We start from the raw sequence: 14,032 nt of genomic DNA on the forward strand, positions 1-14,032 counted from the left end.
AGCCCCCAGTTTCAAAAAACTAAAAAAATAAAATAAAATAACTTTTTTAAAGGCAGAATATATGAAACAATGCCACACTAGACCTTGGATGTCAGGTAACCAAGGACACTGAGCCCTAACACTGCCCCGGGGGGGAGGAAAACACAGGTGGAGGCCAGAAGTCTTCCCAGGTTGAGGAAACAGTCTGTCCTGAGAGTTCACGGGTCAGGGTGAAAGAAGAGCGCCGCAGAGAGAGAAGTCTGAAGATCTGCAGAAGATTCAATACCAATGAAAATGTCAGTGCAGGTGTGTTGAAGAAACTCCCCGAGGCCAGGGAACAGACCACACAAAAGGATTAGCAGGAATAATGCTGGGAGCTCACAAAGACCAGAAAGGGGCCAGTTCCCAAACAGCAGTGTGGAAAAACCTCATAGTTCACGGGTCTGAAGTTGCTTGTGGGAAAAATGAATCCCGAACTAAAACCCTACACTGGTCCTGCCTAGCAAGGCTTCAAAGGAGATCGGAAGGATCACAATCCCAGAATGAAGCTCAGAGAGATTATTAGGAATGCAGAAATATAAAATGTGTTACGAGGTAAAGTTAGCAATATCGGATCAGGCATGCAAAGAAGAAGAGAAAAAACATGGAGAAAAAGAAATAGCAATTCAGCAAGAAATGACACAGATGACAGAACTGGTTGGAAAAGACACTAAAATATGCATGATAATGATACTTAGTACACTCACAAAGCTAAAGGGAAGACTGAAAATGTTAGGTAGAGATAAAGAAGATTCTAAAAACGACACTAACTGAAACTAGAAAATGGGGTGAAAAGAACACTGGGTGGAATTAACAGCAGATTAGCATTGCAGGAAAAAACTGATTGATTAATTTAAAGATATAGCAATGAAAACTATCCAAAATGAACCACAGAAGGGAAAAAAAAATACTGAAAGAAAAGTGAGCAGAGCACTGGTGAACTGTGGAAAAGTTTCAAGTGGCCAAATATACATGTAATTGGAGTCCCCAAGGGGAGGGAGTAACAGAAAATAGCTGAAGAAATAATTTACTGAAATTTCTCAAATGTGATGAAATATATATATGTATCAAGAATTTCAGCTTTCTACGAACCTAAGCAGAGAAGGAACTTTCCCTCATCCATAGATCTTTTTTTTTTTTTTTTTTTTTCCAGTATGCAGGGCCTCTCACTGCTGTGTCCGGAGCACAGGCTCCGGACGCGCAGGCTCAGCGGCCACGGCTCACGGGCCCAGCCGCTCCGCGGCACGTGGGATCTTCCCGGACCGGGGCACGAACCCGCGTCCCCCGCATCGGCAGGCGGACTCTCAACCGCTGCGCCACCAGGGAAGCCCCTCGTCCATAGATCTTAATGTCTCCAGGTTGCCTGTGTACCCCCTACAGGTAGAAAGAGTATGAAACAGGCACATTAGTTGTCCTGATTAAAGTATCTTGAAAAATTTAAGTACTTTTTTCACTGTACCTCGAGGCCCAATAATTTCATTTCATTGAACATAAAACCCCACACGATTTCAACTTCCTATTTCTCTAGGGTAGGGAACCTGTTTCTTATCCCTACCCAGTCACCAGACAATCATCAACTTTTTTAGGCTCCTTAAAAGCATTCCAGTTAATTCAATCATGGCTCTCTCACGCTTTCTCCCCAACAGTTTCCTTGTACCAGGTCCTTAGGCCAGAAAGGTTGACGCTAGTAAGTATCTTCTCCACTCAGCAGACTCCTAAGGAAAGGTAGGTCTGAAGTCTCTCTCCACCTGAGTCCTAAGGTGATGATGTCCTCTTTCCACTGAGTATCTGTACTCAGCACAAGGCAAGGCTCTCTGTAGCCCCATTTCAGAGCGTGTGATCCAAGGCTCCGACAGGCGGACCTTGCCAGCCAGTTTTCATCTGAAAGTGCAGCCGGCCTGGACGACACCCGAGCCCCGAGGAGCAGAGACAGCTCCACGCGGCCTGAGGCAGCCGCCGCTCTGCTACTTCACCTCTAGATGTAAGAGGACCCTTTCCAAATCAGATAACACCAGACAGCCCAAAAGAGCACACTTCAAAATTATTAAAGTGACATGCTTCAACACTCTGTAAATTTGACTCAATCTTAAGAACAAAGTAGGACTAACAACCGGAAACCCAATTATCATTCTCAATCACTTTCACTTCATTTATTTAACAGGGATTCGTGGACAGAGAAAAACATGAAAAGATACGGAAGACACCGTATCCTCACTACCGACTGACCTCACTCCCGACCAGGACAACATTCATAATACAGAGCCCTGCAACGTAAGGGCCGCATACAGACCCTTTGGAGGTTGGGTTGACAAGCAAGTTATTTTGGGGGAATCAGCACCTATGGAAGGAAGAGGGTGGCAACTGCAGGCGGGGGGGGGTCAACCAACTGCAATCAGGCCCAACAAAGCCTTAACCTCGCCAGAGCTCTGCGTCCTGCGCCACCCATCAGGACTGCCCCATGCGGGGTGGAAGGGGGAGGGGGGGGGGGGAGATGATAGAGCTGGAGGGGGCTGGGCAGGGGCTGGTGGCTGGGGGTAAACTGCTGGGCCTTTATATTCCTCCCACAAGCAGTCTTTGGCTGTGGGCAGCTCTGGGAAGGGCACTGTCCTTGGGCAAGGAGGCCTGCCCACAGCTGCGGCAGCCCCGGAGGGAGCTGACGGCGGAGGCCACCTGCACTTCCAACAGCAGGGTCCTGGGCCGGGAGCTGCGAGTGCATCTCAGTGACAACCGTGAGCCTGTTTTGCTCTTAAACGGAAGAGACACGACTTGCCCACAGCAGCATACCTAGCCGGCAGCAGAGGATCACAATCCCCTTCTCCTTCAGACGCGTTCATCCAAACTGTGCTACGAGGCCAGCGCCTCCTAAAGGGAAAGTCCAGCGCTCAGCAGGGACTGTGCCAGAGACGGCTGTAAACCGTGAAGGGCAGCAAGTGAGACCACAGTGTGAGGCTCCGAAACCCCACCTTAGCTGCTCTGAAAGAAGTGATATGCTAAGCACGGTACAAAACAGAGGGGAAACCATTTAGAAGTGTTTAAAATGTCAGTGTATTCCACAAGCATATTAACTGTCTAAAGGGCACTTTCTTTCTTTCCGATTCTAAACTGATAACCTCTCTCATAACAGCCTTAGGATGCTGGTGCAATTGAAATGTTTGCAGAAAATAATCAACTGCTTTGGAGAGGGAAAAAAAGCCCTGACACTAAAGCAGCTGTAATAACAAGAAATTGCCAGAAGGAAATAGTGTGTTCTAATTTTTAATTTTGCTTTTCAAGAACAAAGGAATACAACACTAACAACTTAAAAGAGGAAAAAGCTCAGACCATAAAAACAAGAATAAAAAGAGTTGTTGAGGGGCTTCCCTGGTGGCGCAGCGGTTGAGAGTCCGCCTGCCGATGCAGGGGACGCGGGTTCGTGCCCCGGTCCGGGAGGATCCCACATGCCGCGGAGCGGCTGGGCCCGTGAGCCGTGGCCGCTGAGCCTGTGCTCCGCAACGGGAGAGGCCGCAACAGTGAGAGGTCCGCATACCGCAAAAAAAAAAAAAAAAAAAAAAAAAGAGTTGTTGAATAATTCTGAGGGCTGCTGAGGCAGTTCCTATTATTAGCTAATTAAAGAAAGACTGAATGTGAAGTTTCTACGTGATCTTGGGTATCTGAAATGTAACAGAGTATACCCCGACCAGCTACAGGGGTCAGAGGGTGAGAGAGTCGGAAGGCAACACCCAGGGGGAGGCCCCATCTTTTTAACATCACGGCTTCCATAAGCCTCACAGTCTAGGGATATTATTGAAATGATCTGTATCTCTCCTTTCAAAAGAGCTAACGTCTAACATGGGCTCGGAAGTCAAAACGACAGTGCTCAAACCAGGCCTCAAACACTCCAGAGCTGCAATGTGGTCACATGGTACTTCACTGCTCTGGGTCCGGGTTCCCTCCTCTAAAAAAAAATGGAGATTATAGTAACACCTCCATCACAGATGCAGGTCAGAACCAAAATATCCTCGTAAAAGTGCTTAACGCAGCATCTGACACTATTAAGTTTTCTCTCTCACTGTCACCATCACTACTCTGGCTATGACTAGGTTAAAGGACACCCAGATTGCTAGGACCCAGACAGGTTTACCGAGACACTTTGCAGCATCTCGCACCCCGAGCCCAGATAGAACAATGAAATGACCGCTCAAAATGCCTGAAGTAAGAGCACGGCACTTCCCTTCGGAGTGAGGGAGGACAGCCAGGTCCGAGGACACTCTGAACGCTGTGAGAGCACACAGCACGCTTCCTGTGACACCATCCCCTCATCCTTCAAGTTCCTAACATGGGCCTGGCGGGGGCACCTCCTCTCCCCACCCTGCATCTCCCCTGAGAAGCATCCCAGCAGGTGATACAAACACACAATCACCCCTTCAGCAATGGCTGGGGTATATTAATACTCTGACATTAGTCAGCCTGTTCACTTCCTCCCCATCGATGGTACTGATCTCAATCCATTATCATTCTTATGAAAGGCTGTCATCATTTCCCTTTCTCTAGCTAATCGCAGTTTCATATCCTCCTGCTCCTCAAACAGAATGAACCAGGAAATCCGTAAGTTCTACCTCACTAAGGACCTAAACCACTAAGACACAACTTAGAGCAAAAAGTCTAGACACAGTAGGCTTACTGATTTCAGGAAGACGGTAACTGTTGAATATTTAAGCCCCCAAAGACAAAGGCATTTAGTACCTACCATCTCCAAAAAGGTGTGTCATAAGCCTGGTAAGTGTTTGCTTAAGGTCAAACTCCACAAGCTTCGTGGCCTCCAGGGTGTGTGTCTCCTGTTTATGTGCAGAGCGAGAACTCTGTTCAAAGAGCTGCAGGTTTTCTCCACCCTTTACGCCAGCAAATAACTGTAAACCAAGGGAAATAATACAAGTAAATAAAAAGAGGATCGTGACCAGTCTATATCAAAAAGCATACTGTGGAAACAAAACCCAGTAAGTCTTATGAGTCAATGAACATACTGATATTAACATTCATTTGGAATCAACTCTGAACAAAGCCCTAGGCTACATGTAATGGAGAGTCTTTAGGAAATTAAGACACCATTCTGATCTTTGCTCATCTCCCCATTTTCCTCTTGCACTAACTTCTTTGCAGTCATTTCCTCACAAGACACACTATTCTCCGTGCTAGTGGAAATACCAGTGAATCGGGTTTTCACTGTCCTTACAGTGTGACCTGAGACTAGGTAAGAGAGCACAGTCTAGGAACGACGTCCTATGAGGCCCTCCTAAACTGGAAGTGTGCTGGACTTTGCCACCCTGTAATTCCAAAGGTCAGGACAAGGCCTGAAATGTGTTTCTGCCATTTGCTATCTAGTAAACTCCAAAAAGTGATATGGGAGCTAAGCTTCAGGTAATGGTTTGAAAGACGGGAATCGTAAATTAAGAGACTTCACGATAATTAAATAAAATAAAGCATGAAAAACATGGAGTACCTGGCACATTGCAACGGCTAATACACTGTCCTCATTGTCATCACAATCACCATTCCTAATCACAGCTGTCATCAGTCTGAAGCTGCTTAAGCACTAAAATAAAGTGTTCCGTCTTCAACAACAAAGCAGGTCTTCACCTGCTGGGAAACTGACTCAACATGGAGAACTGACCAAATCAATCTATCATTCTTTCCACCCAAAGTCCCATGAAATCAAAAATTATTTTAATAAAAGAATGAAACAATTGCTGTTTCAAGGTAATAACGGGCTGGATAATTAGAACCAAACCTCCTGATAAAGCTACTAAAAAATACAAAAATTCTTAAAAGCATCAAAGAAGTAACACAATAGAAAGCATTTACTACACAAAACTCTGTGAGGAAGCACAAAGCCACAAAAAAGCCCAGCACAAAGCCAGAGAGAAATACTGAGACCAGCTGCCTATCCCAATTTCAACTGGACACTGAACATTGCTTATGACAGCTTATCAATAAAAGGGAGGCCAAACAGGAAGCCCCCAGTGTCTGACCAAGTTGGGATGCTAGATAAGTGCTCTGAAGGATATATCCTCATTTTAAGAATGGATACAAAAGTGACTAGTTCTTATAAAGACTTCCAGCCAGGTGTCACCTTACCTGGGTAACAGAGAGAACTTCAGGCTGTGAAAATGGACTAAGGCAACCCCAGAGTGCTGGTTCCTCTCAGTGCTCAGCAGAATCAAACACAAATCTTTTCACAAAAAAAGATTCTACTTCCCAAGGTCTCAAATTATTCCTATGAGAGCTAAAGACAATGCAGCTGCCAAAGTCTGTGTCTTTCAATATTTCCTCTAAAATTAAACTTGGAACAACAACAACAGAAAATTAAACTACTAAACACCATGCCCTCAGAAGGAAACAGAACAGTGACCCAACTTCAAATAATTGTATGTAAAAAAGAAGGAAGGAAGAAAAGAAGGAAGCAAAGCTAACTGCCATAGAGAAAGAGTGCTATTATGCTCCCACCCTGCTCTTTTCGTTTGGGGTAATTAAGGACAAGCTGAGAAAAACTGAGGGGAAGAGAGAAGAAGGGAACCAGTGAGGAACTAGGTTGATCTAAAATCACCACCAGGAGGAGTCAGTGTGAACATCCTAAGAGTATCCTAGCAGATCTGATGAGGGACTACAGAAAAGGAACTCAAATGTATGCCCAATTTGAAGCTACAGTTTTCAAAAGGCATGGTTACAATGGAAGAGAAAGGGGCAAAAGAAAGTAAGATATATTTTGGCCATTGGGTAGGGAGGAGTAAAAGAGGCAAAAGAGAAAATTTAGGGATGCACAAAATAAAACAAACCTAAAAAATTAGAGGATTTACAAACCTATTCCCCATCTTCCACTAAAACAAACAAAAAAATTCCATTGAAGACTCTGCACTTTGCTACACTAACAGAAGAGGGCGCCAGAGAACTACAAAATCTAAACAACCAACAGCCCACAAAAAGGAACAAAAAAAATTCAACAGAACTATAGAAAATTATCACAAAGAATTAAAAAATTTAAAAATTTACTCCAAACAGCTCAAATGATGAAACTCTAACCTTCTTCCCCCAAAAGATAAAATCAAGAAGCAGAAGAAAAGTGTAAGATGATACTTGCAAACTAAATTAAATATGCTCAAACAAGCATTTGGGAATATTGCTTGAGCCAGAAATGCAAATGTTAAGAACAAAACTGAATGAAAAACAGAAAACTGTGAACTGAGGAAAGAAAGAGAAGGAAAAATATCATCTCAGAACTTAAGTTTAAATTACAAGATATGCAAGGAATAATGGACTCAAAGATTTAGCAAGAAGAATTGAAGAAAAGCAGGAAAACAACCAAGAAAAGGACAATGAGATAAAGAAAGAAGAATCAGAGAGAAAATGGTGGAAATGGAAGACAGGCAAAGAAATAACATTTATATAACTGGAGTCAGTGAAAGAGGAAAAACAAAACAGCAGAGGAGAAATAATGGGCACAGTGTAAAATGGATACCTGAAGAACCAAATATAACACATATCCTAGTAGAACTATTAGACTTCAAAGATGAAAAGAAAAAATCCTCAAGGCCTCCAAGCAAAAATATCAAACAACTTAGAAAGGTGAAGCCAATGGACTAGCATCAGACTCTTCAAAAACAAAATACAAAAAAGGTAACAATGACCTCACATTTTCAAACTCAAAAAAAAAAAAAAAATGGACCAATAATTTTATACCCAGCAATGTTGGCCTTTCAGTACCAACAGTACCTTTTTCTATAGAAAAAGCTGTAAACATACAAGAGCACAGGGAATTTCACATGAATGAGCTCTTTCTGAAGGATCCACCAAAGCATGGGCTTTACTCAAGCAACAGATAAGTGGGAAAATTTCAAATCCCTTCCCCCCAAAAAACTGATGGGTAACACATTAATACATGAAATTGTAGATCTGAGACTAAAACAAAGCCAGATATTAAGTTGGAAGATTAAAATACAATTCTTATATGTCATGACAAAGTAGAAATAATATAACCAAAAAATGGAAGAAGAGAGAGTGAAAGTGGAATAAACTCATCGGTTTAAGGGCCAAAAATTCAATAGAAAAATGGGAGAAATACATGAACAGACAATTCACCAAAATAAATAAATATATATATATATATATATGAAAATGACCCTTAAACCTATGAAAACGTATTCAAACAGAGAAATGCAAATTAAAACAATACTGACATTCTTTTTAAACTGTTGTATTGGTAGAAATCAAAAAGCAAGACAACATTCTTTTGGTGAGGCTTGGGAAAAGATGTACTCTCATACACTGCTGATGGAAGTAAAAATGGGTAGAATCCTTTTGGAGGTAAATTTGGCAATATCCAACAAAACTATATTTGCAGTTCACCTCCTGACCTAGTTCTTCTACTTCTGGCTATTCAACCTGAATACACCTCCAGAATTAATATGTACTAACAAGGGTTTCACTGTAGCACTGTTTATAATTGCGAAGTACTGGAAACAAAGAAATGTCCATATGAAAGAGAGACGTTAAATAAACTATGGTCTCCCCATACAATGGAGTACTTAAGAGACCTAATAAAAAATGAGGATGACGTCTCCGAAGTGATATATAATGATTCTGAGCTACACTGCTATGTGAAAAAAGCAAAGTGCAAAGATCATACATTATATGCTACTTTTTGAAAACTTACTATGGTACTTTTCATGTAAGAAAGAAGGGAAAATAATAAAATATACATGAACCTGCTCATTCGGATAAAACAAAAATAAACAAACTTCATAGAAATGATGAATCAGAAATGAAAGAGATTCACTGCCTACCAGCAAGTGGGTGGTAACAGACTGAAGAATGAAAAGAGCTGGGGAATAGGATGGAGTAAAAAGAGGAGGTGGTGGGAAGGGGGCGAAGAGAGGAGTGACACTCTTCTAAGTAGACTTTTTGTACAGTTCTGACTTGTGGAATCACATTAATATTTTATGTACTCAAAAACGTTAAATAGGGCTTCCCTGGTGGCGCAGTGGTTGAGAGTCCGCCTGCCGATGCAGGAGACACGGGTTCCTGCCCCGGTCCGGGAAGGTCCCACATGCCGCGGAGCAACTAAGCCCGTGAGCCGTGGCCACTAGGCCTGAGCATCCGGAGCCTGTGCTCCGCAACGGGAGAGGCCACAGCAGTGAGAGGCCCGCGTAATGCAAAAAAAAAAAAAAAAAAAAAAAAAACTTTAAATAATAATTAAAATCCACCCAGATGTGGTGAAAACTCAAAATGGAATACGATCAGCAACAATAGAGCCAATTCTACTCTAAACAATTGACATAGCCACATGGAAGAGAGTGGAGAAGAAACGAATTAAAGAAAGTAAATTTGAAAAACAGTATTTTAACTGGATATTCTAAGGTTAAAGACAAAATAATCACAGCAAGTATTGTACACTAGATAGTAAATTTTGTTCCGCAGAGTATGTGTTCACTCTTCTGAAACTACCTTATGTTCATTCAAGAACTGATCAAGTAAGTAAATATATTGTGGGTAAAGGGAACCAAGTTTCTCACAGTCACTGTCAAAGAAAACGGGGAGGGGCTAAAATAAGCCACGTGGTGGTGACTTGGAATTGGAGGTACCCATATGAATTCACGTTTCTAAACACATATACAGATAGATATAGAAACAGAAGTAGGTGTGCATATATTGCCCACTTCTGTCCTTTGAGGGGGACCTAGAAGTGGTGACATCCCAGTAGCAATAGGTGCGCTCGGGTCTGGGCTTCTAAATACCATTTTTTTGTTTGTTTGTTTTTTGTTTTTTTTTTGCAGTACGCGGGCCTCTCACTGCTGTGGCCTCTCCGGTTGCGGAGCACAGGCTCCGGACGCGCAGGCTCAGCGGCCATGGCTCACGGGCCCAGCCGCTCCGCGGCATGTGGGATCTTCCCGGACCGGGGCACGAACCCGCGTCCCCTGCATCGTCAGGCGGACTCTCAACCACCGCGCCACCAGGGAAGCCCTAAATACCATTTTTTAATTTTAAAAAAAAAAAAAAAGCAAGGCTCGTTAGAGAAATGAATGACTTTCAGGGCTGGGTCAGAGAAAATATAAGATGAACCTGGGATATCATTTGGGGCCAAAAAATGATGAGAACGTGTCAAAGGACACTGAAGACCACTTGAAGAGGCTCCCAAGGGCCGAATCTGGGTCAATTTGAGCAACAAAACAAATCGTTTTAGTAACGGACCCTAACCCACAAAACAAAGAAACACCCACATGAAACCCCGCTAATATAAATGATCGCCTTCTCCCATATACATTTATTCAATGAAAGATCTTCGTAAAAGTAAAATTCTAAAAAATAATTTTTAAAGGAATGATGGATAAAGAAAGCAATCATTTGGCAAACACCAGAGTAGTAATCATTTCAGACAATTATCAGCAATGGATGATAAAGATACTGGGGTAAAACGTGATGAGAAAGATGATATCGTCTCAAAGTATCTTTCCCCACGTAGCACAGCTGAGGACAACGCGAAGTAAAAGAAGTCAGTCACTTGAAGACTCCTTTTTAGAAATGAATATCTACAGTATTTACAATCCATAGGTATAACCAAAAAATACCCATAACGTATACTAAAGACCAAAGTTTGGAAAACTCTGAAAGAAGGAAAAGCAGTAATTCATAACACCGTCAGCACAAAACAGCACAGGAGAATAAAACCATGTACACAAGTCAGCTCTTATTTCTAGAGGAAATGTAACATTGGAGCTAGAAGGGACTTGAGAGAGCAGCCCAGCCAACCCCAAATAAGGAAATGAACTGCAGAGAGGTGAAGACCCAGAGAAGCTAAGATCACTTAGCCAATTAGTCCCCACGCTGGGAATAAATCACTCATCTCAGCCTTGGTTCCAGGGCCCTTAAAGTGGCTGCCTCTCACTTAGCTTTCTGTTTGAGAGACATCCGCTGGTGATAAAATTAAATTAGATTTCCATTAACTGCACACATTAGGCTGTGTCATTTGTTTTTCCACTAGGATTTCTTCTATTTCTCTGACATTTTCTTGAGTGTCCTTGCAGAAACCTCAACGACCCAGAAGACAAATTCCACCCCTACTGGAACAGCTTACAGAAGCCAGGGCAGGTAGTCCACAAATGAGAAAAGAACAGGTGTGGGAAATTAATTCTAATCAGGCTTAAGAATAAAAATGGATTGCAAAAGCCAAATCAATTTAAAATTCAGAAAGCCAAAAGGATTTTTCAAAATGGCCCAGATTTTAACCACACATTTAAAAGCAAATAAAAAGGCAAATGGTCAGAAGAATAACATACATCCTTGCAAAATTCTATGAGTGGGCAAGTATAAATGGGGCTTGGATGACAGCAAAACGTCAAGCAGTTATTTAGGGCTGGTCTGTGGTTCCCAAAGCAGCCATTTTTCTATTCAGCCGTTTAGAATTATCCATTGATCACTGGTTTAATCCATATCGTCCCCCTTGCATATTAATGCGAAACAACCCCTCCCCCTCCCTCGCCGCCTCTCTCTGAGTTTCCGTGCAGATGCAACGACCCTGTAACTGACTTCGCTGCAGCTGCTGCCTGGACTACTGCTGGCTAACAGTTAGTGACTGTTTACTGTATTTGCTGCCTTACTGAGAGCTTACCTTACTTACTCTAGGGCTGCACTTCATCCTCACCAGCCTTCCTCTTTCCCCATTTCTCATATAGGGAACTTGAGGCTTACAGAAGTTCAGTAACTGACCATTGTTGCACAGCAAGTGATGAAGCCTGAATTCAAACCAAACTCTGATTTGTGACCCCATCTTCCAGGCTCCATGGTTATTTCCACGACAGCATATACATGATCACCTCTTCGGCTTTGGTGTAAAAAGGATCTATGGTCAGATGGATGGGATTAAGAACTGGACAGAAGACATGAAGAGAGAGGAGAAGCCTGGAAGCCTGGCCCCACACACTGACGCTGCTGTAGCACCCTCCATAAGACAGTGACGGTTTATCCCAATTAAGCCATTATTACTGCACAAGGGCCAAGCAATCCCTCGAAAAATGAAAATTAAGGTCTGCCTTTCTTTTTTTTTTTTTAAACATCTTTATTGGAGGATAATTGCTTTACAATGGTGTGTTAGTTTCTCCTTTACAACAAAGTGAATCCGTTATACATATACATACGTCCCCATGTCCCCTCCCTCTTGCGTCTCCCTCCCTCCCACCCTCCAAGGTCTGCCTTTCACATGCCTTCATACGTGCCAGTGCGTCAGTGTGAACAGTCATTTGCGGAGGATTGCACTAGAACCAAACGTTAGCTACGACGCGGTTGCACCAGTAACAGGAAGGGTCTGCGTGGTGGAGGCCACGTGGACCTCAAGGGCACTGTCGGGTGTAGGGAGGCTGGTGACCCTTGGGTCCCTATCAGGACACCAGTGCTTGATGCAGGTTATCTCAGCCCTGTCCTCCTTATCCAAGGAATGAAGAGAACCAAAGGAAAACAGCAAGAGAAAGGAGGAAAAAAACTGCTTTAAGAGTTAGACAAAGAAATAATCCTAATGCAGGTGAGAAAGAGGAAGAAATGCTGCTCAAACCCAAAAGTGGTTCAGAAGAAACCCTCTGGAAGGAAAAGACATGGGTTTGTGATGCTGTTGTTCATTTTATAAAACTCTGAAGGATGACAGAGCATAGAATAATCAAAATAAAACCTGAACTCAAGGAGTCCCTATGTGGCTGCGGATGCATAAGAGCACACGTTCATTGCATCTTAACTTGACCTTAATGCTGATGAAATTATCCCACCTCTTCTGCCTGAGATGCTTGGGCTCAGGCAACAGGTTGGGGGCCGGCCCAATGCCACAGAGAAAGAACCAGGCTCATTTTCTGAATAACCTCAACAAACTAAGGAAGTACGGGAACAGGAAGCTGGTAGCAGCATCAAGACAACATCTAGGAAGGTGAATGAGAAACAGATACAATGTTTTCCAGTGACAAAGCACTTCTGCATTAGAACATTAGAACAAATACAATCAGGTCACTGCAACAGCATCTGAAATTTTAACCAGCTGGTCAGCCAATCAGCCCCTACTTTACCACCAGTCTAGTAAATTCTACGTTCATTAAGTCGATCTTCCCCCGAGGTAAGAGAGCAAACATCTAAAGCCCTAGGAGACAGACCACAACAGCATCCTTACCTGCACAATGTCAAATGCAAGTGCAGGAAACACGAGTAGTGAAGGGATCACCCAAGATACCGTTCATGGAAAAGTGTCACAGGTGATACAGCCAAACAAAAGAGTTTCAAGTACACGGGTTGAATGACAGCAATGACTTCAGGCATTTTAATAAAGAGGAAGAGGAGAGTAGTAGGAGCATTAAAATCTCAACAACAGCACCCAAAGGACATTTTGGCCTGCCGCTGTGCTTCGTCTTAGCATGAAGCATTTCTGCAAGCTGCTATTTAAAAACTGTTTAATTTGGCTGTATGACTCTATTTAGACTCTATTTAGAAGGATCTGACTCAAAAGATTACCAGCTTAATTAGATGAGAAAAAAATAAAAAACAATAATCTCTGGGTAACAAGGAAAGAGAATCCTTTGGCAGTTGAGGAGAGCATAAGGGGTTCTTTTGGGGGGATAATAACCGGGCTGTGAAGTGAAAACCTAAAGGTGCCACGAAATACAAGAGCCATCTGCATGACAAACAGGATTTCTTTTGGAAGGATTTTGAGACTTCCAGGTGCTGGAACGTGAGTGCCGGAGAATTAAGTTCTACCTGGAGGAATGGCTCAGACCAGCAACTCCCAGCTGACAACAAAAAAAGGGACTTGGAGAGAAGGGAGGGGCTCATTTAAAAGGTTTTCAGGAGGAGTTCACTGCAGATTACATGATGCAAATGCTCTCCTTCTTACTTACAAAATTACCAGCAACCTCCAAGTCGTTCCTGAATGACTGTTACAACCGAACTTTAACAGGACCTAGAAGGGGTTCCTAGTTCTGTGTTCGGCTGAGTGGGACGTGAGACCAGAGAGCACACT

At 43.0% G+C, this 14,032-nt stretch overlaps 1 protein-coding gene across 17 annotated transcripts in view; it reads right to left on the reverse strand.

Annotated features, from left to right (window-relative positions):
- The window catches only part of FARS2 (phenylalanyl-tRNA synthetase 2, mitochondrial), a 454,626-nt gene that overhangs the window by 348,112 nt on the left and 92,482 nt on the right, over nucleotides 1-14,032 (reverse strand). For all 17 annotated transcript variants that reach the window (XR_010835187.1, XR_010835186.1, XM_067006818.1 and 14 more), the window contains one exon: nucleotides 4,745-4,904. Coding sequence is in view for 15 of the 17 variants with exons in the window: in XM_067006818.1 (XP_066862919.1) it covers nucleotides 4,745-4,904 (160 nt within the window). In the remaining 2 variants the exon portion in view is untranslated. The remainder of the gene's footprint in view (nucleotides 1-4,744; nucleotides 4,905-14,032) is intronic.

This window comes from Kogia breviceps, chromosome 10 (genome assembly GCF_026419965.1).
Source record: "Kogia breviceps isolate mKogBre1 chromosome 10, mKogBre1 haplotype 1, whole genome shotgun sequence".
Taxonomy (NCBI): Eukaryota; Metazoa; Chordata; class Mammalia; order Artiodactyla; family Physeteridae; genus Kogia; species Kogia breviceps.